General features: G+C 37.5%; 1 protein-coding gene across 5 annotated transcripts in view; it reads right to left on the bottom strand.

Annotated features, from left to right (window-relative positions):
• Nucleotides 1-24,450, bottom strand: part of LOC145768204 (uncharacterized) — a 53,471-nt gene extending 29,021 nt beyond the window's left edge. For all 5 annotated transcript variants that reach the window (XM_082579687.1, XM_082579688.1, XM_082579689.1 and 2 more), the window contains exons 1-7: nt 24,278-24,450; nt 10,591-10,732; nt 8,209-8,464; nt 7,447-7,569; nt 5,782-7,010; nt 5,419-5,524; nt 4,516-4,673 (exon numbers count right to left, since the gene is read on the bottom strand). In XM_082579687.1, the coding sequence (XP_082435813.1) occupies nt 4,516-4,673; nt 5,419-5,524; nt 5,782-7,010; nt 7,447-7,569; nt 8,209-8,464; nt 10,591-10,732; nt 24,278-24,384 (2,121 nt within the window). In that variant the 5' untranslated portion in view covers nt 24,385-24,450. The remainder of the gene's footprint in view (nt 1-4,515; nt 4,674-5,418; nt 5,525-5,781; nt 7,011-7,446; nt 7,570-8,208; nt 8,465-10,590; nt 10,733-24,277) is intronic.
• Nucleotides 24,451-25,221: the final 771 nt, after the last annotated feature.

The following is a 25,221-nucleotide window of genomic DNA, read 5'->3' as shown; positions in this document are numbered from 1 at the left end:
GCATAAGCACTCACACCAGGCAACACAGATCAGAGTACGACAAGCAGTCCACACCACCAAAGCAGTCCATAGATAAGACCAATAAAAAGACTCAAGTTGTCAACCTCCTAGTGGTGAGCCCTGGTAATCATTCTTGCAATCAAACGAATGACAACAAAATTAATCGAGACAGCAATTGTAGCTCACAGAGCTCTATGCAACTCCATCCTGCACAGAGTGATGTCGACCCGGAATATGCGCCCTTCATGTCAAATAGCTGTTCAGGGCGGGCAACTTCAGTTGTCGACTTGTCGTATGGGAAGGCATCACCTTGCTGCAGTTGAATGTGGAAGGCCTGACCAAGTCTAAAATCGACCATCTCTTGTGAAAGCGTTGCACATAATTAGGCCATACCATACCATGTTGCCACATATGTACTCATGAAGCCAGCAAAGGTTGTCATTTTTGCATCGTTGTAAGGTCGCTAGACGTTGTAATGACAAAGTAAAAATGACAAATTTGGTAGCAGGATATCAGCTTAATTAAAACGATAAACGTCACACAAGTTATTAAAATATGTAGCGCACTGTTACTTTGTACAAGCTATTGAAGGTTTCACAAGTGTAGAAAAACTATGCACTAGTAGGCTATGCAACAGTGGGAAAAAACAATACGATTCAAAACAGCAAAACCCTCTAACTAGGTCGCCTCTGTAAATAATATCTATACAATTCAGTCAAAGTAGAGGTAGGGGATACAACACATTTTTTTGGGGGTAGTGTCAAAAACATCAGTGTCCAACCTTTTTGGAAACAGTTTGGTTGTACGACCTCAAAACTTCAAAAAATAATAAAATCCGTCAAATACACATCAGTAGACATCATTCGTAAGATTATCTTCATCAAATTCGCGAAACGAAAAATCACGCTAAATTTCAATGATATACAGTATACAATTAACTCACACCAACAACTCAAAATATATAGCAGCCTCAATTTTCAAAGAAATCGGGTACGCCGGTCTAGTTTCCAAGCTTCGGTTCTTGGATGTATGACCATGACCATTTTTTTCCTGGAATTGAAGCTAGAAAATGGAAGTTCGGTAACAAAACTTTCGAGGGGGGGCAAATGTGAAAACGGCGGTTGCATGCCCGATTCCTTTCCCCAAAGTGTGAAAACACACCCTGCACATCCTGCATAACAGTTTTCGGGTACCATAGTTACAGTTTCACAGTTTGGTAGCAGACTCCTTGTACGGAAATGTGAGTTTCACACTTCGGTAGCAGGAATCTGGGTACCGTAGCATGAAACTCACACTTGCATGCACGGAGCCTGGAAAAAAGTCACTTTTAGAATATACACATTAAATTCAAGTGCATTTTTATCTTTTTTATTTTAAGTTCAAAGATAAAAATGCGTTTTTAATTTTTGATACGACATATGCATTGATCGCTTCTCTCTGAAGCTTCGTTTCTTTATCTTTTTTTGGAGATCCACCAGGTGCATAAGATAATATTGCAATAACGGTTTCTGATAAAAATGGCAACTTATCACCTAACACAAAAACTAGATTCAGTTTTTCAGTCATCATCAATAAGTAAAGGTGATTGCTTTGTTAACTAGGCTAACTCAGGGGTCCGCAAATACTTTTTGGCGCGACCCAAAAAACAATCGTTCGAAGCCTTCGCGACCCAAACGTTTTAGAAGCATAAAATTTTGAAGAAAATATTTTGCAATTTAATATCAAATTCAATACGGTCGTCTGCTTATTAAGCCCACATCGGAACTGGACGATTTCGGGCTTATTAAGCGGGAGACAATTTTCTACCACTCCTATACCTTCAGTAATTCCGGAATGGACCAAATTGGGCTAAATAAGCCGGTGGACCTACTAACCGTCATCGTGTGAGCTTCTGGGGCCGAGGGTCTATCCTTTTACCACCCCAGATTCACGATGTTCCCAGACTACACTGGAAGGCTACTAGAGAGCAGCCAGTCTTTGGTTTCATCATCCATGACGCACAGACCTTGCACTCCGTTTGATGGCTTGAAGATGGTACAGTCATTGATGATGTGGTCTGCGGTGTGTTCCTCGGCAACACATTCACAGGAGGAGGAATAGGCCATTTCCCATTGTTGCATGGTTGAGCGGAAAAGCCCGACGCCCGTATGAAGACAGTTGAAGCCCACCCATGTCTGTTTTTGTAGTGTCAGGCCGATGTGGCATATGTTGGCTTCGGAGATAAACAGATGAAGTGTGGTGGTAGGCTATTTGACTTCCATTCAGAATTCCATTTATGGTCTGTCCATTACCCAAATAGTTGCATAGATGTCTTGTTCACCAGCTTCGTTGATCAGTAGTTGAGCGGCTGCCACGAATGGATGTCAGGATTTCATTCGACAAGGGTGCTCGTTTGGGGGAGCAGAAATCGTCTGGTTGTGGTGGAGAAGATGTTAGGCTCCAGTGCCTGTCGGCCGAGAGACAAAGTGGCTTCTTCGCGACGAAGCTCGGCAAGTTGGATGCCAGCGAGAATGGGGAGATTGTCCAAGGGTGTGAGACGCAGAGATCTAGTCACTGTGCGCAGGGCGCTTTTTTTGGCAGTGAGCACTGCGGCACCAAACAGCTGCACAGTGCTCTGCTGAAGAGTAGACAAGAGCTAAGGCTACTGTACGCAAAGTGTCAGCCCTCGCCCCCAGATGGAGCCTTCCAGGCGCTTGAGTAGCGCAGCGCCGGATGTCAGTTTCTTGCGCAGTGACACCAAATGGTGGTGGTATGTGAGTGATCTGTCCAGTATCCCTCTCAAGATATTTTCGTTCGGGACAGAAAGACAGAGGTTTTCCATTGTTTTGAACATGTAGCTCACGATCAACTTCCCGATTGTGTAGGTGGAAAGCTTCTGCCACAGTTTTGGTTTCGCTGTGTTTCAGTCGCCAGTTCTGGGGATAAGCTGAGAGAGTTTTCATGTCCTGGCTCAAAGTGTCTTTTAGACTTTATAACCGTAGGCTTAATAAGCGAGGGCTACTGTAGGCTACTACAATCGAAAGTATATATACATTTTTTTTCTACGAAACTCAGCACATCAAAGAGTGTATGATTGTATTTATTTTTGTTATACAAGTTATATTGATAGTAAATTTAAACTGTTTTGTGACCCACCGTGGATGGTCTCGTGACCCAAATTTAGGTCGCGACCCACTATTTGTGGACCCCTGGGCTAACTCAACTTTATAACTAGTTCTTCATAAATGTAGGAATTTTCACTATTTTAAAGGTCACGAAACGAAAGGTCATGCCTCTGCTCTAGGGGTCAACTAAGGTCAAATTAAAATTAGGGATGTGCGGAAGAATAAAGTGGTTCAAGTGGAACGTAACATAATAATGTGCATGTAGCTATGTAGACTTAGAGGACCTACACTCCTAATTATGAATTCATCAAAACACGCAGAAAGCCGAAATTTACGTTTTTTCTCACAAATATGGTCAAAATTTTAAAAATTGTGTCTACTGATGAAAAATAAATATTTTTCAAAAATTTTTGCATATTGTTGATAGTTATCACAAATACTTTCCAAAAAATGTGGACAGAGCAAAATCTGAGAAGGTCACACTTTATCCCCTACCTCTAGTCAAAGACTTTTAAACCACGCAGCTACTTTGGTAGCAAATCAACGATAAAAGTGAAGCTGAGCTTGATTTGAAATTGACGAACACAGCAAAACCTTACTTGTCAAGGGCAAAATGATAAACACAAAGAACATGCTTTTACGAGCTTTAATAAAGTATGCGTTGTAGAAGCGGATAAATTGAAACACGGTTTAATATTTTACCAGGGAAAGCTTGAACGAAAAGCGACTGTATGGCTGGATATGTTGACGTTAGATGACAGTTAAAAGACAACACTTTACGTGGGCGCACTTGATATAAACTTGCCACCACAAGAAAGTTAAGTAAAAAATGTAGTACAAACTTTGTCTAGTTCAACGCAAGCCAATATAAACCTCTGATACTTGAATATGCCAGAACCTGGTATGTCACAAAGTGACAAAACAATGATACATTGACAAACACCCATTTATCAAATAAAGAATATCTTGCCGTAGCGACAAAGCAACTGGAGAAGAATCAGCAAACTTCGGGTTACTGTAACGTTATTTAACATCATAATAGCGTGCATGAATTACTGGCTTCAAACTAGCTATTTCTACGGTTGCGATTGGGCGAAGCTTATTACCTAACGCGCAACATGGTTAAAACGTAAATACACATTTTCACACATTATTATAAAATAAGGCCTCTGAAACAGGCCATGACAATAAGTCCAAAGCACAACAATCATGCCGTAGCTGAAACGGAGAAATTTACAAATGCCGTAAAACCACTTAATATCATCAATGATGGCAAAGTATGTAGTATATCTCAACGTTGTATAATATTTCCCAGATTGTACATCAGTCCGTTTCCACATAAATTCAACGACTGCAGATTTTAAACCAATGCAAAAAATGACTGGTTTACTGGTTGGGAAAGTGTTAGTACCTGTATTGGCCTTTTACTGAAAGATACTTTGCTCGAGCGGTAACCTTCACTAGTCTCATCTCCGGAAAGACACTCCTCTTGTAAACCGTCTATTTCGTAATAATACAGCCCCTTGTCATCAGTCAAAATAGGAGAATCGTTTTCAGTGGCTCCACCCTCTAAAAACAAGAATACCATCAAATAGTCACAGACTTTCAAATGTACTTCTATCTTTGCACATCCCAGCTAACCTTTATTACAATGATTCAACGTCTGTACATGTTGAATCAAAGTAAACAAAACAACTGTTTTGTTGGCTGTGATACTATGTGCGTTATTGCAACACATGGAGTTCTTAACGAAAGTTTTTTCTCAAAATCTCACTGAATTTGTGTCATCTTGGAGAAATTTGCAATTACAATAAGCAATTTCGTTTGAGTTGACGAATTGACCTTTAAGGATTTAACATACACAGCGTTGATTTAAAGCACTTTACGGCCACATCTTAGCTTTGGTTTACATGGGCACTAAGTACACCGCTTGATAGCTTAAGTTGTGTGTGACATTGCATAGTAAATAGCCAACAACATACAAAACGCTCTTACTGCTAAAACTGGATTCACTCACAAGCTTTCAGTTAAATGCTCCCACAGAGTTAAAAGTATACTTTAATAGACGTTATCTTTTGCATCACTACCGGCTTTTGTTAATGTTTGAGTTCATATATATATATATATATATCCACAATTTTCCATGATCATTTCGATAAGTTTTCCTACGTTTACCAATTTGTGAAAAAGTTTACCAATGGTGCTGTAACTATCTTGTGTGTCTGCTGGCATAGGTATATATATGGAAAAAGTCACTTTCAAGCTTATGTCATGAAATGTGAAAGATTACATGTCAAATCAATCGACTGACTACCTTGATCGGAAGCACTGAGTTGATCATCGTGTTGTTCCTCATCAGCTATTCCTTGTTCTATACATTTTTCCGTGTACTCTTCATCCTCATCTTCTACTACATTCACCTACAGAGTAAAAATTTTTGGTTAATTTAGTGAAAAGGTCATGCAGATAAAAGTTTTACCTTAATTTCAAATCGCATGAGTTTTAAAAAGGCATAAACATTCAATCGAAACTTGCACCTTGAAAAGAAATAATGCACCAACGCGATTGCAACTAACTTTAGAATTTAAAAGCATTGTCAACACTGAACAGCAGTCGTTTACAATCAATGAAAGTCTGGATACGACAAGTTCAACAAAAAGAACGAAAAGGCAGTTACCTCATAACATGTTGGACCGTCGTCATCAGATTCAGCGTCTGAGCATTCATCAGATGACGATGAGGAATCTTTTCGGATTTTCTCTCTCTGGTGAAATTCTTTTAGCGCAAAGGAACCTTCCTTTTCTGCTGTGTTTTCAGTACCAATTTTATGTTCATTAATTACAGCAGAAAGTTCTGTGTTTTCATCAGCTACAGTGGTTTCTACAGGTTTATGAGGCACATCATGAGATATTGAAATCGGATTTTCGAGCTGAGAAGAATCTTGCAAGCCCAAGGCTTTGAAAATGCTAGACGTTAATGGAGACTGTTCAGACATGGAGGATTTTTGCAAATACGAATCAGAATCCACGGACAATTTTTCATCATTATCTTTTGGATCAGTCTCATTGTTTGAAAGTGATATTGGCGATTTAAAATCGCCTGTGGTCGCAGAAACCAAAGGACTTTCGCCATCATTTGCGTGAGGAATATCAGAATCCTGCTCTATTGGCACATCAGAGTACGTCTGTATTTCTTCTGCTGAATGAGTCACATGATTTAAAGATGTCTGCTTGGCCATGAAAGATGGTTCAACAAAATCAAATGTCTTTTCACTTTTGTTGTCACTTTTATCGCTATCTTCACTTGTGTCACTGCTTGAACTGCTTTGGTGTGATAACTTTGTCACTTTCACTTCTTGGCGATCGGATCTGTTCTCAGTGGCTTTGGCAGGTGAGTCAGCACCATTAGAGTGGCTCGACGGAGTTGAAGTTGCCGAATTTGCACTAACAAAATCATTGGAATGAAACGAAGCTATAGGAGTTGATGATACTGCATTAGACGAAGACGTGGAATCGTGGGATTCGGCTTGAGAGATGGAGGATGATTTCGCATCATCGGTGATCAATTTATTAAAAAGCGTGCTGGATTTTTTAACTGGTGACGATCCAGAAGAACTCGAAGATGACAAATGACGATCACTCGAATACTTATTTACATCCAAAGATATAGCTTCTAGATACTTGTGAATATAACTGGATGAAGAATCACTATCAAGCAAAACCATTGAGGTGGGGCGCTTAGGAAGTTCATAGGTGCCAGGCGTAGGTGGACGACGAAAAGCCCCAGGGGGGTTCGATTTTGTGGGGCTGTGTAATTTGCTCTTACTCCCATATCTGTACTTGTCGTTACGGTCAATAGACCGAGAACGCTTTTCAAATGTGGAAATAATATCGCTGATGTGGCGACCTGTATAGAAAAGAAACTCATTGAAAAACTATTTTCTGCAGTATGCAGTTAATTAAATATTTTAAATTCTGTTTTTTCTGTACAAAAATAAACCAGTTGAAGTGTGCACAAAAAAGTTTGCCAAAACAGCTAAAGACTCTTGATCAAAGGAATTGCTACCGCAGCTGCTGAAAAAGCTGGGAACTTCAGTGGGTGAAATGTGACCATACGTCAATAGGAAAGTCACTCCTTGTGTGCAAAATTAGTCAAACACCCAAAATTACTTTTCGGCAAAAGATTTTGAAATATTTTTTCGTTGATATATTAATCAAGACAATGTAATACAGTAGCAGCAAAGATCCTACATCACTTTGCTCGTTATCAAAAAATTTAGCGGAGTAACATTTCACAAGACTGTAGTACTAGTAGAATCGGTGGATAACAAAAAATATCACACCTTTGTTTTCATCGTGCCAGTTAGCGTTCTTCTTCGCAGTTTGCCGACTACCAGTCAAATCCAGTGCGAGATCTCGATCAGAGACGCTAGTGCGAATAGCGGTATTCGAGTCTGCTGATGTGCCTGGATATCAAATATCAGTGAAGTAATATCACTTCAGACTGCAAAGTTGGTGCTTTTTTGTATTTATTTAAACTTTTAAAGTCTACAGATGTTAAATCAATGCAGAAAGGGCTGATTTTGCTAGACGGGATAAAACATGCCGAACACACACGTCCAGCACATTAACCAAACAGTTGAATGCACCGACAGCGGGTGTTTTAAGCAGCTGATTGAGCTAATCGTCTCATTAGTTGATCAAGGATCAGTTTAAATGCACCGACAGTGGGTGTTTTAAGCAGCTTATTCAGCTAATCGTCTCATTAGTTGATCAAGAATCAGTTTGAATGCACCGACAGCGGGTGTTTTAATCAGCTGATTAAGCTAATCGTCTCATTAGTTGATCAAGGATCAGTTTAAGCACAGGTCCTATGTTAATTAGCGTTTTGAGTAGTTTTGTTTGTAATTTAAAATGAGTAGAACTTTAACAAGACAAATATTTGAACATGGTAGGGTGCCTGCTGCTTGTAGTTTTCTCACTACAAAATAGTTCCTTCAAATGAGCAAAGGTCAGTGAGTAGAATAAAGTGACATATAAAAAGATAAAACGAAAAAAAAAACGATGCAGGTGGAAACAAGTATTGTTCTTCACAAATAGGTTACCTCGAAGATACACTTTTTTCACTTTGATCTCACGTGTACGCCCTCTTCGTTCGTGGATGGGTGAAGTGCTAATACTGTTGGTTGTACTTGAAGAAACAGAAGATGCCTTGTCCTTGTTAGGCTCATCATTTGGCCATGGAAGGTCGGAAGAACTAGTTGGACTTTGTGGGGATTGCACAACAGATGTTGATGATGACTTCCAAAGAAGAGGAGGTGGGGGGTGACGCACAGGTGTAGACTCCAAGCTTTCAAACACCTACAAATAGAGGTCAGCCGTGGAGAATTTACGCGATATAAAATGTTATGCAACATGTCAGTGAAATAAAAGAAGACAGTCTTTTCGTTCCTTAATATTGCCGTAGGCTTAGGGGGTAAACAAATGTATATAATGGCGACTACGCATAAAGTTTAGCACAAGTCAAATAATCTGTTGCTGTTTTCGCTAAATTAATGCTTGCATTTTCTGACTATGTTGAAGCAACAATGGTTATACGCTAATGCAGCGTAAAAATCTTCGTTTTTTTTTTAATAAGACGGTACCGTACCTCTGTCATTTTGTAAACCAAGACAAAAAAAAAACAAGATTAAATTACTGAAAAAATGTAGCTACACTAGTCTATCATGTGTTTGGACTTGCTTATAATCAAACACCCGATGGTACATTGGTAAGCCATCTGAAAAATGCAATTCTCAACCTCAGTTATAAATAATAAAAAAATGAATGGTTTTGCAGAGTGCACACACTTGAAAGTTATTCAAAGCTTCCCACTTCCCAGGGTTGATGAACGCAAATTTGAGAACCATTGTTATTTGCTACAGGTACTTTGCTATGAACTGATGCTTTTAAAGATCTTAGGTCACAAGCTATATTTACTTATTGTATGTCAATCACAACAGTGCTAGCAACAAAGAAAAATAATAGCTGAACCGGGTAAAGCTTCAAGAGCTTCATTTGACAGAACTTAATCATTAACCTGACATTTAGAATCCTACAACTGTTTTCTACAACGCTCAGTTATTGACATTTTTATCTCAAGCTAACCTTTCTCACAGTAATTTTCTGTCAAAGATATGAATGCGGTGACCAGACAATAAAAATTAACTATATGAAAATATGGCAACCTGTCAAAGCTCTTAAATATTTGTGGGTAATAATTTTCATATTATATCATAAACAATATAAAAGCCAGTCAACAAAAAAAGTTTTGTTGATAAACCATACAGCACGGTATATATATCAATATTAATACACAATATAGTGCATGCAGTATATTGATTGAATATAAAACAAACGAAACTAAAAAAACTGGCAGCCTAGGCCTATGCTTTCTAAATTAATAGCTTCACTCAACTTGTAGCTTAAAAATTTCAGTGACAATTATTTACTATAATAGCACAAAAAAGTTCATATACACAACATACCAGTGGACTGCAAACAAGAGTAAATTTTATGGTGTGTTTAAATGTTTGGGTGGCAGCTGACTTTGGTGACCTTATGGTCTTTCACTGCCATCCTTGTTGTACGGATTATCATTATTTATTTGTGTCTATTTTGGTGTATACTTTTTTTTCTTGCCGACAAAACAAAATAAACTGAGATGAACTTTATCCCAAATAGGGTAAAATCAACATTTTTGGTGCTTGGGTACCTATGTTTATTGTTTATGTTGTTAAAAATATTTTTAATATATGTTTAGTTCAAGCAGCTATTGACTGTCGAAGCATATTAGATCCGTACAGCAAAAGGCCATTTACATTCTGCTAGTTTGAAACAAACATATCAGTTTTATTGCTTGGTTTTGCAACAAGATACCTGCATACGTATTTGCTGCTATTGTTTTCTGGTTTGGCATAATCAAACTTGAACTATATATAACTATCGTTTCAATCATAATGAAAATGTTCAAGTTGCTCAGCCAAAGAACCCAGTTTTCTGTCAAATTTTGAAGAAAAGTAAGCAGTGTCAATCCTATGTTAAGAATTAGTCAAAGCTTCTAAAAACCGCAATTTTTTTGCAAAATTGTCTTGCTTGCCTAGTTGTCTTGCTCAATAACATTTCATTAACCTAATTGATTGGCAAGCATGTTGTCAGTAGTGGTTTCTAGAGATAGAAATTTTGTGAGACCTTCAAAAACTTAGAAAAGAACGCAATACTGGGTTTGAAGTAAACACATTGCTAACGCAACTAGTCAACCTATTCTAATCAATTCACACATGAAATAAAACATGCCTTGTACTCAGTAGGCCCTATGGGAAGCTTGAATAATTATGTCAAAATCTTCAAAGCTTACAACTATATTCCCATACAATGCAATCTCGATACAAATGCAGAGGTGCTGACTGCCGAATAAGACACAATGAAACACTTTGTAGCCTAGTTACCTTTTTTGCTGAGGAAAACTTTTCTCGACGCACTACTTTGTCTGATGTTCCATTTGTTGCCTTGGGATCATTAGGCATAGTGGAATCACAAGTTTGTAAGAACTTGCTTTTTATTCGTGAAACATGAGAGACAAAGCTGCCGCTGCAAAAACAATAGCAAATGGTTTACATTTGTTTTCGTAAGTTTAGTTTTGCATTTATGATCAGTTTCGGTTTATTATTGAATGGCTTTCACCAAAGGTCACATTTATCTAAGAGCTAATTAAATATTTACAAAATATAGCATTTAGCAAAGCTGTAAATAAAAAACTGCTGATGGCAAAATTTAATTATTGGTTTCAAGAATTATGAATTTGCTAAGCTTAGATGTGCGTATCAACTGCAATATCAAAGAACAAAATTTTCAGAAACGTCAGCATATGAACACCAGAATGGCAAAACTTTCAACCTATCTGCATGTTTTTGCTTAATCTGTACAAAAAGCTACTTTACATTTGCCTGAAGTGCTTAAACATGAAAAGGCTTCTTTCAACTATGGGTCTATGCAACCTGAAAACCTGTTTAGCATAAAAACAGTTCAGTTGAAATACTGAGGAGTAATATTCAACTGAATTACATAGATATCATAAATGTTGGTTGGTCCAATTGAGTCAATAAGGAAATTGGTTTGTAAATCATCAATAAAAGATGAAACGTGCCATCACTATTTGTTCAACAAATAGACAAAACATTTGTTTTTGACATCCAAGAAGCAGTTAGTAAAGCGTCAATGCTGGCTGCAGAGTCTGGTATGCCGAGTGACAAATTATTTCATGAACATATTTACACAGACACTCTTCCTTACAGTTCAACGTTCAACAATTAAATACAACAGTAAAAAATGCAATTTATGAGGTTGAGGTAGAACTCGCCTGAAAGCACCTTCGAAAAAGTGTCACTACAGTATAGCCGAATTCTACCATAATACACTTACAGTTGCATTTTTAAAACTGTCACAAAACTCCATCAGATATTGTGTGGACTACTACTCTACCAGTGTTACTGATCTGCTGAAATTGATATTTTTTTAGCATAATATAGCCAGACCTCCCTATTTGAGACTTACTGTACCAATTTTTAGAAGAAATCTGCTAAAATAAATTTATAATAAATAAATATCATAATTTCCTCATTATGTACTGTACTGCTTCAATTTTTAAAACATTGCGACACAAAGCTTGTCTGACAGATATCTAGCACAAGATTTTCGTATTGTTGTTGACAAGGTCTAATGTGAACAAGTCCATATTATTAACACCTTGGAGAATTCACATACGAATTAGAGTCTGTGGAAATATTGTGACAGACAGTTGTTGAAGCCTGATCGGTATCACTCCATTATCAACCCAGCCATCAACCCACCTTACAAATGTTAAATACTGTAAAAAATACCGATTTAATGGCTGGGAAAGCTGTTAATACCCCTTTGCACAGTTGAACAATATATATTACTTTACTGACGATATTTTAACAACCAAACAATTAAGGTTGGTTAATACCCCATGCCACTTACTAAGTGATATATTTAACCTTAAAGTGCCCCTGACAGGTTGGATCCAAGTATAGTAACTTTTTTAAGCATTTCCTAGCACAGTATTATGCTTAGTGAACTTTTTAATCTTAACCTCGAAGCTCGACTGGTTAGGGCAAAATTTATATCAAACGCCTGCTCTGCAGCGCCACCACAGGCAAAAGTCTATATTTCACTGCTCTGGGACGACTTTGGTGGTGTTACGTCATCATTAGGGTGGTCCAAAAAAAACTTTTTTTGTAAATGTTAATGTCTCACCCTAAAATATTGTTACCATTGATGAGAAAATGATATACGTGAATTTTCATAAAGATTGGTTGATATTTAGGGGTTGCTACCGGGGTTCAAAGTTTTGTCGTTTGCCCCCATTTTAACGTTTCGAGAGGATATGATATGATACGGTACAGTAAAAAATACGGTACAGTGCCATTGTATATTGCAATAAAAATACAGTTTAATAATTACTCTATGGTCTGTTTATAAACTCATGTGTCTGTATTACGAATTATACTAACTGGTGTACATGTACGAAATGTGCGACTTTGTATAAGGTAAAGGTGAGTCCCATACTTGAATACAAGCATCGAGGGATGAGGTTCTCATTATACTAAGCCTTCGGCACTAACGAGAGTAGGGTGGCCAGTTCCTTTCTCTCGGCCGCCTTTACTTCAGCAACTACGCCCACCCAATATATTATACCCTGGGTAGAGGTGGGCGTGGGCGGTGTTTGTCAACAACCAGTATAAGCCGGGAGTCAAACCAGGATTGCATAATTGGAAAGCGAGCGCGTCACCGCTGCGACTTTGTATACTTGTGTTTAAAATTCAGAGACTAAATTGGACATTCATTAACAGCTTTAGAATACAACAAATAAACTACATACAGGAATTATTGTGCGAGGGTCTTTCTACTGCAGTCTGGATATCGCTGCTTGTTTTTTCCATAAAAACGTTTGAAACGCATCATTATTGCCAGGTTTCATGATTTTATTTTGCGTTTCACGGCGCACAAAGTCAAATTGCAGTGATGGATTATCGGATTGTGTGACCCAGCACGATTATAAAATTGCACGATTGTTTGCGAACCACTATAAAATAGAAACTTTTGCATGGGGGATACCATACCTGCGCATACAAACACGATAGCCTACATAGCTAATCGAGAAAAGGCTAAGTTATAATTGATTTATTCTTTATACCAGTGCTCCGCAACCTTTATTTACTCACGGCACACTTAAAAACTCTTTAAAATTTTGCGGCACAATTCGGCCGACACATTTTCAAAATGTAAAAAATAACTATCATCTTTTTAATGAGATATTTGCGCTTGTTTCTTGCTTTAATAAAGTTAACAATTTGGATACAGTCATTCATTGTTTCTGTCAGCTCCCTTGTAAAATGTTTGATCATCAAGGCTTCCCTGTGTAAGCAGCAATACATAAGTTGAATGGCTGGATTTTGACGTTTTACCCATGCAGCTAAACTTCTTCCTTCGCCCACCATTGCTGAAGCACCATCTGTGCAAACGTTGATGCAGTTATTCCAAAGGATACCATGGGTTATGAAAAACTCGTTGGTCACTCTAAAAATTTCCTGGCCAGTCGTTCGTTCCTGGCTGGAAGTTCTTTGCAAAATAGTTAGGCTACTCGTTTGTTATGGACTCGCCATTGACAAAACGTTGGCTACTACACTTAATAGCTGTGCTTTCAATATTACGAAATTTTTCATTAAACACTGCTAACTGACAATTCAAAATGACCTAGCCTGACTTCTAAAAACGCACTACCACGTTAACCAGCCTTTTTTAAAACTAGGGCAGCCTTCCCATTGCGAAAACTTCAATGTGAGGCAAAAAAATCATAAATGCACTGTGGGAAGTCTAGCTAGAGTTTGAGTTGTCTTGCAGTGGTAAAGCGAGAATTTTTAAAACATAAAAACTCCTTTCTTTTCAAAAAGTATGTTCTGATGATAGTTATCCCGCGGCACACCGGTTGCGGAGCACTGCTTTATACTTATATGAATATATTTTGTGAATTGCTTTGCGATTACAATTGGGTCTCCAAATTAGTGGATTTTCCGTACAAACGAACATTAAAACTAAAAAAACGAGAACGACTGCTTATAGTCGAGGAAGAAATGTGGGTGGCTTTGTCGAATGTGCCTCGAGATATTAAGGGACTTGTGCAAGAAGTCAAGCCCAAATTTCACACTAAATTTTGAATAAATACATTTATTTATGCGCGCTATACTGTACAACTCATTCTGTGCTATTTCATACAGTTACTTGAAATACAGAAATCTCATAAAATTGACCCAGTTTTGCCAGGATGCCGCAAACTATTTATCTCTTCGATAGGGTGCCGCAAGGTCAAAAAGGTTGGGAACCACTGCTCTAAACCCTTGACAGCCTGTTTTAACCTAAAAGGAGGACTTTCTGATGATTACCCTTTTAGGGTGAAACAGGCTGTCAAGGGTTTAGACAGTGGTTCTCAACCTTTTCTGAGTCATGGCCCCCCAGACTGTGGCTCTAAAAGACCATGGCCCCCTTGAGCAAAATAAAAATGTATTTGTTTAAAGAACAATGAAACGAAATCAATAAAAACAGTTAACGAATGATTAAATGATTTAATGCTTTCTTTTTCGTAATAGACTACGCTAGTAAATCAAGCGTATCCTTAATTGTTACGTTACAATCACAAAAGATGATGCAACATGCAGTGAGATAGAACATATGATGAAAAAACATGCTTTTAGCTAGCTTTACGATACTAACACCTACATGAGTGTTTTTTGTGTCACAATTCTGTTATAATTCATCAATACATGTTATAATTTATTAATGAAGCTTTTTATCGTGGCTCCCCTGAGAACGCTCTGTGGTCCCCTTGGGGGGCCGAAGGCCACGGTTGAGAACCCCTGGTTTAGAGGGTAATAACTATGTATGTACTATGTATATTAGTTTACATCATGTACATTTGTACATGTAGTTTATTTACTGTCTTCTAAAGCTGTTATTGATTGTCAAATTTAGTCTCTGAACTTTAAACACAAGTATACAAAGTCGCACATTTTGTATATATATGTAGACCAGTTAGTATAATTCGTAATACAGACGTACATGAGTTTATAAACAGACTATATAGAGTAATTATTAAACTGTATTTTTATTGCAATATGCCATGGCACTGTACCATATTTTTTACTGTACCGTATCATATCATATCTGTATCACATCCTCTTAAAACGTTAAAATGGGGGCAAACGACAAAACTTTGAACCCCGGTAGCAACCCCTAAATATCAACCAATCTTTATGAAAATTCACATATATCATTTTCTCATCAATGGTAACAATATTTTAGGGTGAGACATTAACATTTACAAAAAAAGTTTTTTTTGGACCACCCTAGTCATCATGGGTGGGCATCGATAGCGACGGATGACACAAATGTTCCCTAGATGCAATTGGTGGATCACGGTTTGGGCAGAGTTGGTACAAGCAGTTGCTTTTTTCCAAGATTTATTGTTTTTGAAGTTTAATAAAACTGTACTGGATACGTTCCTACAAAACCTAAAATTCTTACTTGAAGTGAAAAATGAAGAAATCATACGAATCATCATTCATATTCATAAATAAATAAACGTTCTCTCTCTTTCATAATGTGCCTTCACAGGGTTCGATCTTAGCGGTAGTCCGCTAGCCAATGGCTAGTGAAAATTTGCGCGGACTAGTAGAAATGTTGCAGTACTAGTCCGATTGGGTAGTGAAAATATTCGCCGGTGAAAAGTTTTGGTTTACAAAATGGCGATTGGTGACGTCACTCTCACTCTGAAATACTGCAGAAATTTGCTTGCCAGAGGCGAAATTGCACAAAGAAGGCTGCAAAGTCGGTCAACTGAGCACGTGACTACTTTTTTCTCGCATTTTCGCACGCCAGGTCGCCAGAGTTGCCAATTTGGCTTTTTTGAAGCCAGATTTTGAGAATCTGGCTGTTTTTCAACTCGCTTGGCTTATTTTTTTTAAATAAAAAAAAGCCAGAAAAATTAGGCTTTTTCTGGCTTTTTTTCATGTTTTATCGATTTTTTGTCAAATTAATAAAAAGCCAACATAATTTTGGCTTTTTTTGGCTTAATTTTATCTTTCGCGATTTTTTTTTAGGAAAAAATTCGGTCTGCGTCAATTCGAGCAGTAATTTCTACCTTATGTTTGGTTGTAGTGTCCGACCGAATTTCGTTTTGAAGCCAAAAATAAAAAAAATTCTAGTTGCTTGTCCTTTAATTAACTATGTTTCTGCGTTGTCGCTGAACTCAAAGTTCGGTGGGACACTATTTGGTTGTGCACTTTTTATATGTGTATGTTTAATGAATATATACTAATTGGCTTTTTCAGCTATTTTTTGCTGGCTTTTTTTAGGCTTTTTTTGTGACTACGTCTGGCTTTTTTTGGTGAAGACAAGTTGGCAACCCTACAGGTCGCCAGCATCCCAGCAGGAAGCAGTTAGCGTATTAACGTTTTTTTGTTGATATATTGTGATCAAATGCTGATTCAACGTTAGTACAAAGTGTCTAACGCTGAGTGTTAGCTGGGTAGTTATCGCTATTGTTAATACGTCATCAGACAAGTGAAAAGTCAGTAAACTGGTCAAACTAGTGAAAAATCGTGCGGGCTAGTGAAAACAGGGAGCAACTAGTCCGGTGGGCTAGTGAAAAAAAAAGTTAAAATCGACCCCTGCTTCAGTTGGCCATTGAAATCCGATGTAACGGCCATCTGGACTTGGAAAATTGTTTAAACAATGACCACGAAGGTATATACCTCCATGCGGAGATTTTCCATTAACGTAAAGAGCCACAGAAATGGTACTTTCGCCAACCTTGCCAAAGTGCTGAAACTGCAAGCAATGAGCTTTGCGCAATGCAAGCTGTCAGTGGCGGTGTTAACAAAATCTTAGTTATACAGTTACGGTACCGTACATAGCAGAGTCTATACATGTAAAAGCCTACTTTACCTGTGCAAGAGGGTACGTTTTTGCAAACGTTGTTGTTTAGAAGTGCTGGAATTATCATCAACAACTGGTTGCATCTGTGCTTTTATAGTTGGTATGGCAGATTTCTTCAAAATGTAAAATTTGCTCAAGCTCATTTTTACTTGAGTAGTGTTAGCAAAATCATCTCCAGTAAAGTGAAGAGAACATACGACTAGTTTTGTATGGCCCATCCCACTTTCGAACACTTGAAGAAAACTTTGACCATTTTCTCGTCGTTAATATTACTGCATTCAATTTTTTTCACTAAATTAGATGCTTTTGTATCCGCTTTACACGGATCCTCTATTGACTTTACGTTAATCAGGGTTTAAAGTGTCGAAATTCTCTTTTTTTCATTTATTTTAGACGGAATGGCCCATTTCAGTGAGTCCGATTCGGTGAGTCGGATCCCTTAACGGGAGATTTTTTCAATTTTTTTTTAAATTGTTGGGTACTGTAGCCTAATTATCATTGCCGTTTTAGGGTTAGGGGTTAGAGGTTAGGAACTCACCGAATAGTAGCAGACCCTATTTTAGAAGTATCTCGCATCCTTTTATATGGATCATTCTACAGGAAGTCGGCTTGACTGGTCCCAGGCTTAGGCGTATGTCAGCTTGACTGACCTCTTTGTTTGTTGTTAGAATTTAAATATTTCGCCTGAATGTTTAATATTTTCGTGCTTTTTATTGTTGCAATTGTCGGTTGTATAAATATGACCTAATAACCTTCATAATTTGCATAGAAATTGTCATTATTACTGCTCGTAGACTAATTTTGCAGACTCATTAGTTCCTTAGCAACCACATAACATTTTTAGTCATTTTTAAAATGAACTGCTGTAAGTGTAAACTTTACTGATACTACGCTGTTAATAAGTGGTACTGAAGAGGGTTCAATACCCGAATCGCGATCTGCAACAGAAAAATTTCAAATTGGACTCTGTCATGAACATTGAATTTCCACCCAACATTTTCTATTTCTGTTTGAACTACATGTACCGTACTTTAAAAGGTCGTCGTTAATATTACTGCATTCAATTTTTTTTACTATTTGATCTAAACTTGATACAGTAGTAATAATAAGTTGACTTTTTCATTTCGGTAGTTCTCATTTTGCACATGCTTTAGGGGTCTGCTACTATTCGGCGAGTCCGATTCGGCGAGTCCGATTCGACTAATCCGATTCGGCGAGTTCCCTATTCGGCGAGAGCCTTTTTCGGCGAGTGCCCTATTCGGCGAGTTTTTGAAATTTTATTTTTAAAAGGGAATTATCGGGTACCGTAGCCTAATTAGTAATTATAATTGCCGTTTTTACATCGTTAAACGTTGAAATCGTGCAGAAAGGAATAAAAATAAAATGTTTGAACTATTAAATTAAAATTCGTTATGTCAGTTCAGTTGAGTTGTTTTTATTTCTGACCATCATATGAAAAACAATACACGTCAACATAGCAAAGGTAGATGCGACAAAACGCGAACGTTAAAACGTGCTTGAATTCGTCATGTCAGTTCAGTTGTTTTTATTTTTGATCATGATATCAAAAACAATTCACGTCAACATAGCAAAGGTGTAGAAAAAGGTAGAAGCGACAAAACGCGAACGTTAAAACGTGTTTGTGACCGAAGTAAGTTATTGAGTTGAAAGAAATTTGGCACGGTCGCAACACCTTCAGAAAAATTTAAGAAATAAAGGAAAAATAAAAAAAAGAAAATGTTACAAAAAAAAATCATGTTTAATGTCTATAAGTTAGTACTTTTGAATAGTTAAAATGATTAGCTTGGATCAACAAATGTGTGGCCTACAGCTTGGATTGAAAGGAAATTATCGGGTACCGTAGCCTAGTTATCCCAACCAGCAGAAATTGCCGTTTTTACATCGTTTTAACGTCGCTAAACGTTGAAATCGTGTAAAAGAGAGAACTCTGATGACTAGAATACGTTGAAACTGGGAAACATTCACAGAAGCCCTTCGATTTGTTCCAAGAAGCCATTTAGCATAACAGTTCATTTGTACATTGATTCAACGTCTGAATACATTATCTTAAAAATGCATAATCTTAAAAATGCAACGTATCGAAGGGCTTTTGTGAATGTTTTTCAGTTTCAACGCAGGCCTTAAAACTCGTGTTTTTTTCCGGCAGCCATCGTGGCCTACCGAGAGCTCCTTCTCGGCGGCCAAATCTGCGTGCTTGGAGGCCAAAATACAATAACGATAGCACAAGTAAATAGCATTAAACTTGCAACAATGTTAAAATGATCACTTAGCGTTGTTGAAGTCTGGGCGACGTCCTGCAATAGAATCGTTGTACCACGCATTAAATGCTTTATCGGGATTGTAATCCAGTATTGCGGGACCATCTAACGACACTAAATTGTTTTAACTGCTCGCAGCTCAGTAAATTGTTTCAACTGCATATACCGCCTTTCATAAAATCTGACCATTTATTCCGTTATAATGTCATCATTGAGGGTATGAAGTCACTAACCCACAGCGTTTTCAACTATGAAGATACGTGTTTTACCCACGGATGTCAACTAACCTAGTTCTCCTTTTTAACAACGATTCAATATCCGACAACATTGAATCGATATAAAAACGACAATATTGCCAGCCGATGTAAATTAGCACTTCGCATTAACACTTCGTTAAAGTAAACATCGGGAATTGCAAACAAGACTTACAGCGCTGGTGATCGCAGCTGGATATATTCAATACAACAGTGGTGACTATGATGCGCTGACCTATTTCTGCGTCACTCTTTGATACTACATATTTTCGACATTTAATCCACGATCATTCTATTGCGAAATTAAATAATTGGCTAGAAGAAACCGGCGGCCAAACTTGGCCGACGGAAGAGGTAGCACAGGCGGTCATTCAAGCACTACTTAGCGGCCATGGCCGCGATGGTCGCCGGCTGCTTTAAGGTTTGCAACGTATCCTAGTCATCAAAGTTCTCTTTTCTACACGATTTCAACGTTTAGCGACGTTAAAACGATAAGCCACACATTTGGTGAGTCTTTTCATTCTGTTACTACAATGTAAAAATGAACTGTTTGGCTAACTGGGTTCTTGGAACAAATTTTTGCTGGTAGGGATAACTAGGCTACGGTACCCGATAATTTCCTTTCAATCCAAGCTGTAGGCCACACATTTGTTGATCCAAACTAATCATTTTAACTATTCAAAAGTACTAACTTATAGATATAAACATGATTTTTTTTTGTAACATTTTATTTTTTTTATTTTCCCTTCACATCTTAAATTTTTCTGAAGGTGTTGCGACCGTGCCAAATTTCTTTCAACTCAATAACTTACTTCGGTCACAAGCACGTTTTAGCGTTCGCGTTTTGTCGCTTCTACCTTTGCTATGTTGACGTGTATTGTTTTTGATATGATGGTCTGAAATAAAAACAACTGAACTGACATAACGAATTTTAATTTAATAGTTCAAACATTTTATTTTTATTCCATTCTGCACGTTCAGCGACGTTAAAACGATGTGAAAACAGTTAGGCTGCGGTACCCGATAATTACCTTTCAAAAATAAAATTTCAAAAACTCGCCGAATAGGGCACTCGCCGAAAAAGGCTCTCGCCGAATAGGGAACTCGCCGAATCGGACTAGCCGAATCGGACTCGCCGAATCGGACTCGCCGAAACGGGCCATTCCGTGCTTTAGACCAACAGAGCCCCGCACATTCACGTTTTGCAGTAGTCATACCGTACCTTACCAAGTCACCACAAAGAATGTACCCTTCCCACCCATGGTGACGTCGCAGCGGTGTTGCCGTTTTTATTTTTGCAATTCAATGAGTGCCAGATTTGCCGAAATTAACGAAAGTTTGGAAGCGTGTAACTTAGTAGCCTGTTGACTTTTTTTATGATTTGCTGGTCAGGGAAGTTTGTTAGTGTCATATTTTTGGTACATCTTAGGTAAATTTAGCAAATTTATTTACCTGTCAGAGGCACTTTAACAGTAAACAAGTCTAGATGTCTGATTTTCTACCACAAAATAGTCTGAATTTTGAAAATGAGCCTACAGTTTAGAGATCAAGATATTCTGTTGTTGCCGACTTGATACGAGACAATTGACCAGCAGGGACATTTCACCACAGTGAACATCTCACCAACACTAGACTATTTGATGCAAATTCTTTTTATCTTGAATTATGCAGATATTTTCATTTATAGTCTATGTGCATAGTTGTGACCTTTTTCTTTTCAAGAACCTCGAAAAATCATATTTGTTAACTTAAATAGTTATTATACTCATTTTTTATTACAAAGATATTTTCATACTCTTAAGCATGTAATAATTTGTTGGTATTGTTGTGTGTATTAAATTACAATGGTGCATTTTGTGAATGCTATTTTAATTGCAAAGTGCACACATTCATTCTGGCGACTAATTTGGCACAATCAGCCTAATGATCTGTAAAAAAGCACAGTACAAAATGCAATGACAGCAACCCTAATAAAAGCACTTCTCGTTAACACATTTATTTTTATGCTGCTTAAAAATCAGGATGGCATTTTTTAATTTTATTATAAAAATTGGAGCTTTTCTAAAAATGTAATTTGAAAACCAAAAAACAAGTCATATAGTTGGTGTAAAAAGTTAAAACTTACACAAGTTCTGATAACATTATTGATAAATAAACTGTTAATTTTTTTCTGTCAAATTATTTGCAAATTTGTATAGTGGAGGCAATTCCATCGATGGAGCAAATATGTACATGGACCAATTAGTGTTGAATTTCTATCAAATTTTTTTGGCCATACACTTGTTGTGACAAATACAAGTGACAAGACAATACAAGCTAAATGATGTCACAAAACTGTGATTGTAAGCTATTGTATATTGTATTATTACATTGAATGCATTGTATTGATTATATACAATTGACATATTTCAGTAAATTGGCTTTACATGATAAAAGCTCATGTCTCTCAGATAGAATGGTAGTTCAGGACAGGGGTCTGCAAATACTAGCTGGCGTGACCCAAAAAACAATATAATATAGTTCTAAACATGCGTAACCCAAACATACTGCTATTTTGGGGCAACACTAAAAGGCAGAAACGCGGAAATAAGCGCGGAAAACTGCCAACAGCTCAGGAGAAGACATTTTGTAAAGTTGAAACGCTAGTAAAGTACAAGTAGAAGTTAAACAACGACTTTAATTTATTATGAGAAACAACACTTTCAAATGCGTCACATTAGGTTGGCTTTTGAGTAAGCAAAAAACTCAACCAAATAAAAATATATATACAATTACGAAATCTCATATATTTGCTTTTTGTCATAAAGTATAATCACAAAATTGTCATTTAGGACTGCATTCTTATTTTTTAGAAGCAAAATGCAAATGTTGCAACCTTTCATTCTTTCATGATGGAGTTATCGCTATGTTAAACAATATGGACGCCAAGATCGTATTTCCGCGTTTTCTACATCGGTGTTAAAGCGCTACTTCTGCGGACAATACGCCATTTCACGCCCGGCTTATTTCCGCGTTTCCGCCTTTTAGTGTTGCCCACTATTTTGCATTCATCAAATGCTGGCATTTGCACAACAATCAAACCTCTTAGTGTAATTTATTAAGAATCGATTTTGCTATAGTAATAGCATCTTCAGCTTATAAGTATATGTAACAATAACCCAAACGTGTCAAAAGCACATAATTTTGAGCAAAATACTTAGAAATTTAATATCAATTTCAATACAGTTCGTCCCCACTTATTAAGCCCACATCGGGACAGGACAATTTTGGGCTTATTAAGCATGTGGGCCTATTAAACGGGGGGACGATTCTCTGCCACTCCTATACCTTCAATAATTCTGAAATGGACCAAATTGTTTTATAAGCGGGGATTACAGGGATGCAACCTAATTCGTACCATGAACAGTTCGGACCGTCAGTTCGTACCTTGAAATGATGGAGAAAAAAATTTTTAAAAAGCCGAAGTCGTTGATCGCAGTTTCCGCAATCATTTTAAAATTTTCCCCCTGAAAAGATCGAGAGAAAAAATAGCTCAAAACCGAAGTCCGCTGATTGCAGTTTCCGCAAACATTTTTCCGCAGTTTCCGCTAACTCTAACCATAGAGTAATCTATGCTCTAACCCCAACCATCGCTGATCGCAGTTTTTGCAAATTTTTTTCCGCAGTTTCCGTTAACCCTTACCCTAAGGGAACGTTCAAATATTACGTAACGCTTTTTTTCCGAATTTTTGACCCCCCCCTGCCCCATGTAACGCCAACGTAACGCTTTTTTCAATCTCCCCCTCCCCCATGTAACGCTTTTTCACTACAAATTCAGCACAAAAAACTACCATTCCGTACTCGAAAGCGTTACGTAACGTTTTGCTTGAACCCCCTCCCCCCCGATGTGACGCTAACGTAACGCTTTGCATAAACCCCCCCTCCCCCTCGAAGGCGTTACGTAATATTTGAACTTTCTCTAATTCTAACCATAGAGTAATCTATGCTCTAACCCTAGCCCTCGCTGATCGCAGTTTTCGCAAACCTTTTTCCGCAGTTTCCGCTTACCCTAACTCTAACCATAGAGGAATCTATGCTCTAACCCTCGCTGATCGCAATCTCCACAAACATTTTTCCGCAGTTTCCGCTAACCGCAGTTTCCGCTAACCCTAACCCTCAAGTTTGTTTCAAATTGTTTGGGGAAACTCCGATCAGCGACTTCGGCTTTGTGCTATTAAACTGCGATCAGCGACTTCGGCTTTTTTAATTTTTTTTCTTGATCTTTTCAGGGAACGAACTGACTGTACGAATGGTTCAAGGTACGAACTAGGTTGCACCCGGATTACAGTAGTACCATCAAAAATATAAATGTTCTTGTACAAAATTGTATGAAAGTTATATGTAACACATCAAAGAGTATTTCAATGTATTTATTTTATTTAAAAAAGTTTAAATTGTTTTGCAATCCACAGTGAATGGTCTCGCGACCCAAATTTGGGTCACTCACAACCTAGCCTACTATTTGCAGACCCCTGGGACTGGGTTAGATAGGTATAAACATCCTACGGTACCCTACATTTAATAAACGTACATACTGATGATTAACTTACTCGTCCTGTGGCCCAGCACCTATTTCCTTCACCAAGCTTTCTTGCAAAGCACTAAATTTGCGAGATTTTGTTCGATGCGTCGGTGAAGTCATCACCAAAGAAGCCATGATAGATCATCAGCAAAAGTACCAGCCAAAATATTTACAATACAATTCTGACACAGTGTTACCAAATTGGTATAAATCTAATGTGTTAGTGTAACATTTTATATAACAATACTTTAACCTTAAAAAGAAAAAATGTGATAACAAAATAGGAGAGAGAAAACTTGTATTTTGTCTGTTTCGATAATAGTACAGTAGGTACCGTACCTACAATTAGGCTATAAACAAAACAAATAAAATAGCACTAGCCTATAACAATCTAGATTCCACAACATAGAATAGAGAACTCTGCCTTTTCGATAAAACAATAAATTAATATTTTACGATCATTGATTTTACAATATTGCAACATAACAGTGTGTACTCACTGGTTAGTCAAAACATCAAATGCTAAAATAGGCTAACTAAAAGCTCATTCACAAAGTTACAAAATCCCTTTTCTGGTCAAAAAGTAACATCGCACGACGATATGACATCATCAAACGGGCTCCACCAATGTTGGGAAAAAAGGAGGGTACAAAACATGCTGGATGCATAGCAACTTTCTCTCGCTTGATTTGAATGTGATTGATATAATTATAGCCTACTGTCGTTGCAAAGCACAATCGTGGATTAACCATTAATCCGAAAAAATTGACCCTGAATTCCCAACGACTACTGACTTCACTTAGTGATGGGGTGAACTTCATTAATTTATGCAGAATCTCAGGAAATCATCAACGCAACACAAAAGCATAATTTCAATCAATCAATCACTTTATTTTTCGTTATTAACTCGTCCGGCCCCGGGACGAAAAAGATACTAACTACAAAAATCGACATAGACTTACCAGCACGTTA

Source organism: Aplidium turbinatum, chromosome 4, assembly GCF_918807975.1.
Source record: "Aplidium turbinatum chromosome 4, kaAplTurb1.1, whole genome shotgun sequence".
NCBI lineage: Eukaryota > Metazoa > Chordata > Ascidiacea > Aplousobranchia > Polyclinidae > Aplidium > Aplidium turbinatum.
Note: the sequence above shows the minus strand (reverse complement) of the source record. Positions and strands in the feature narration are given on the sequence as shown.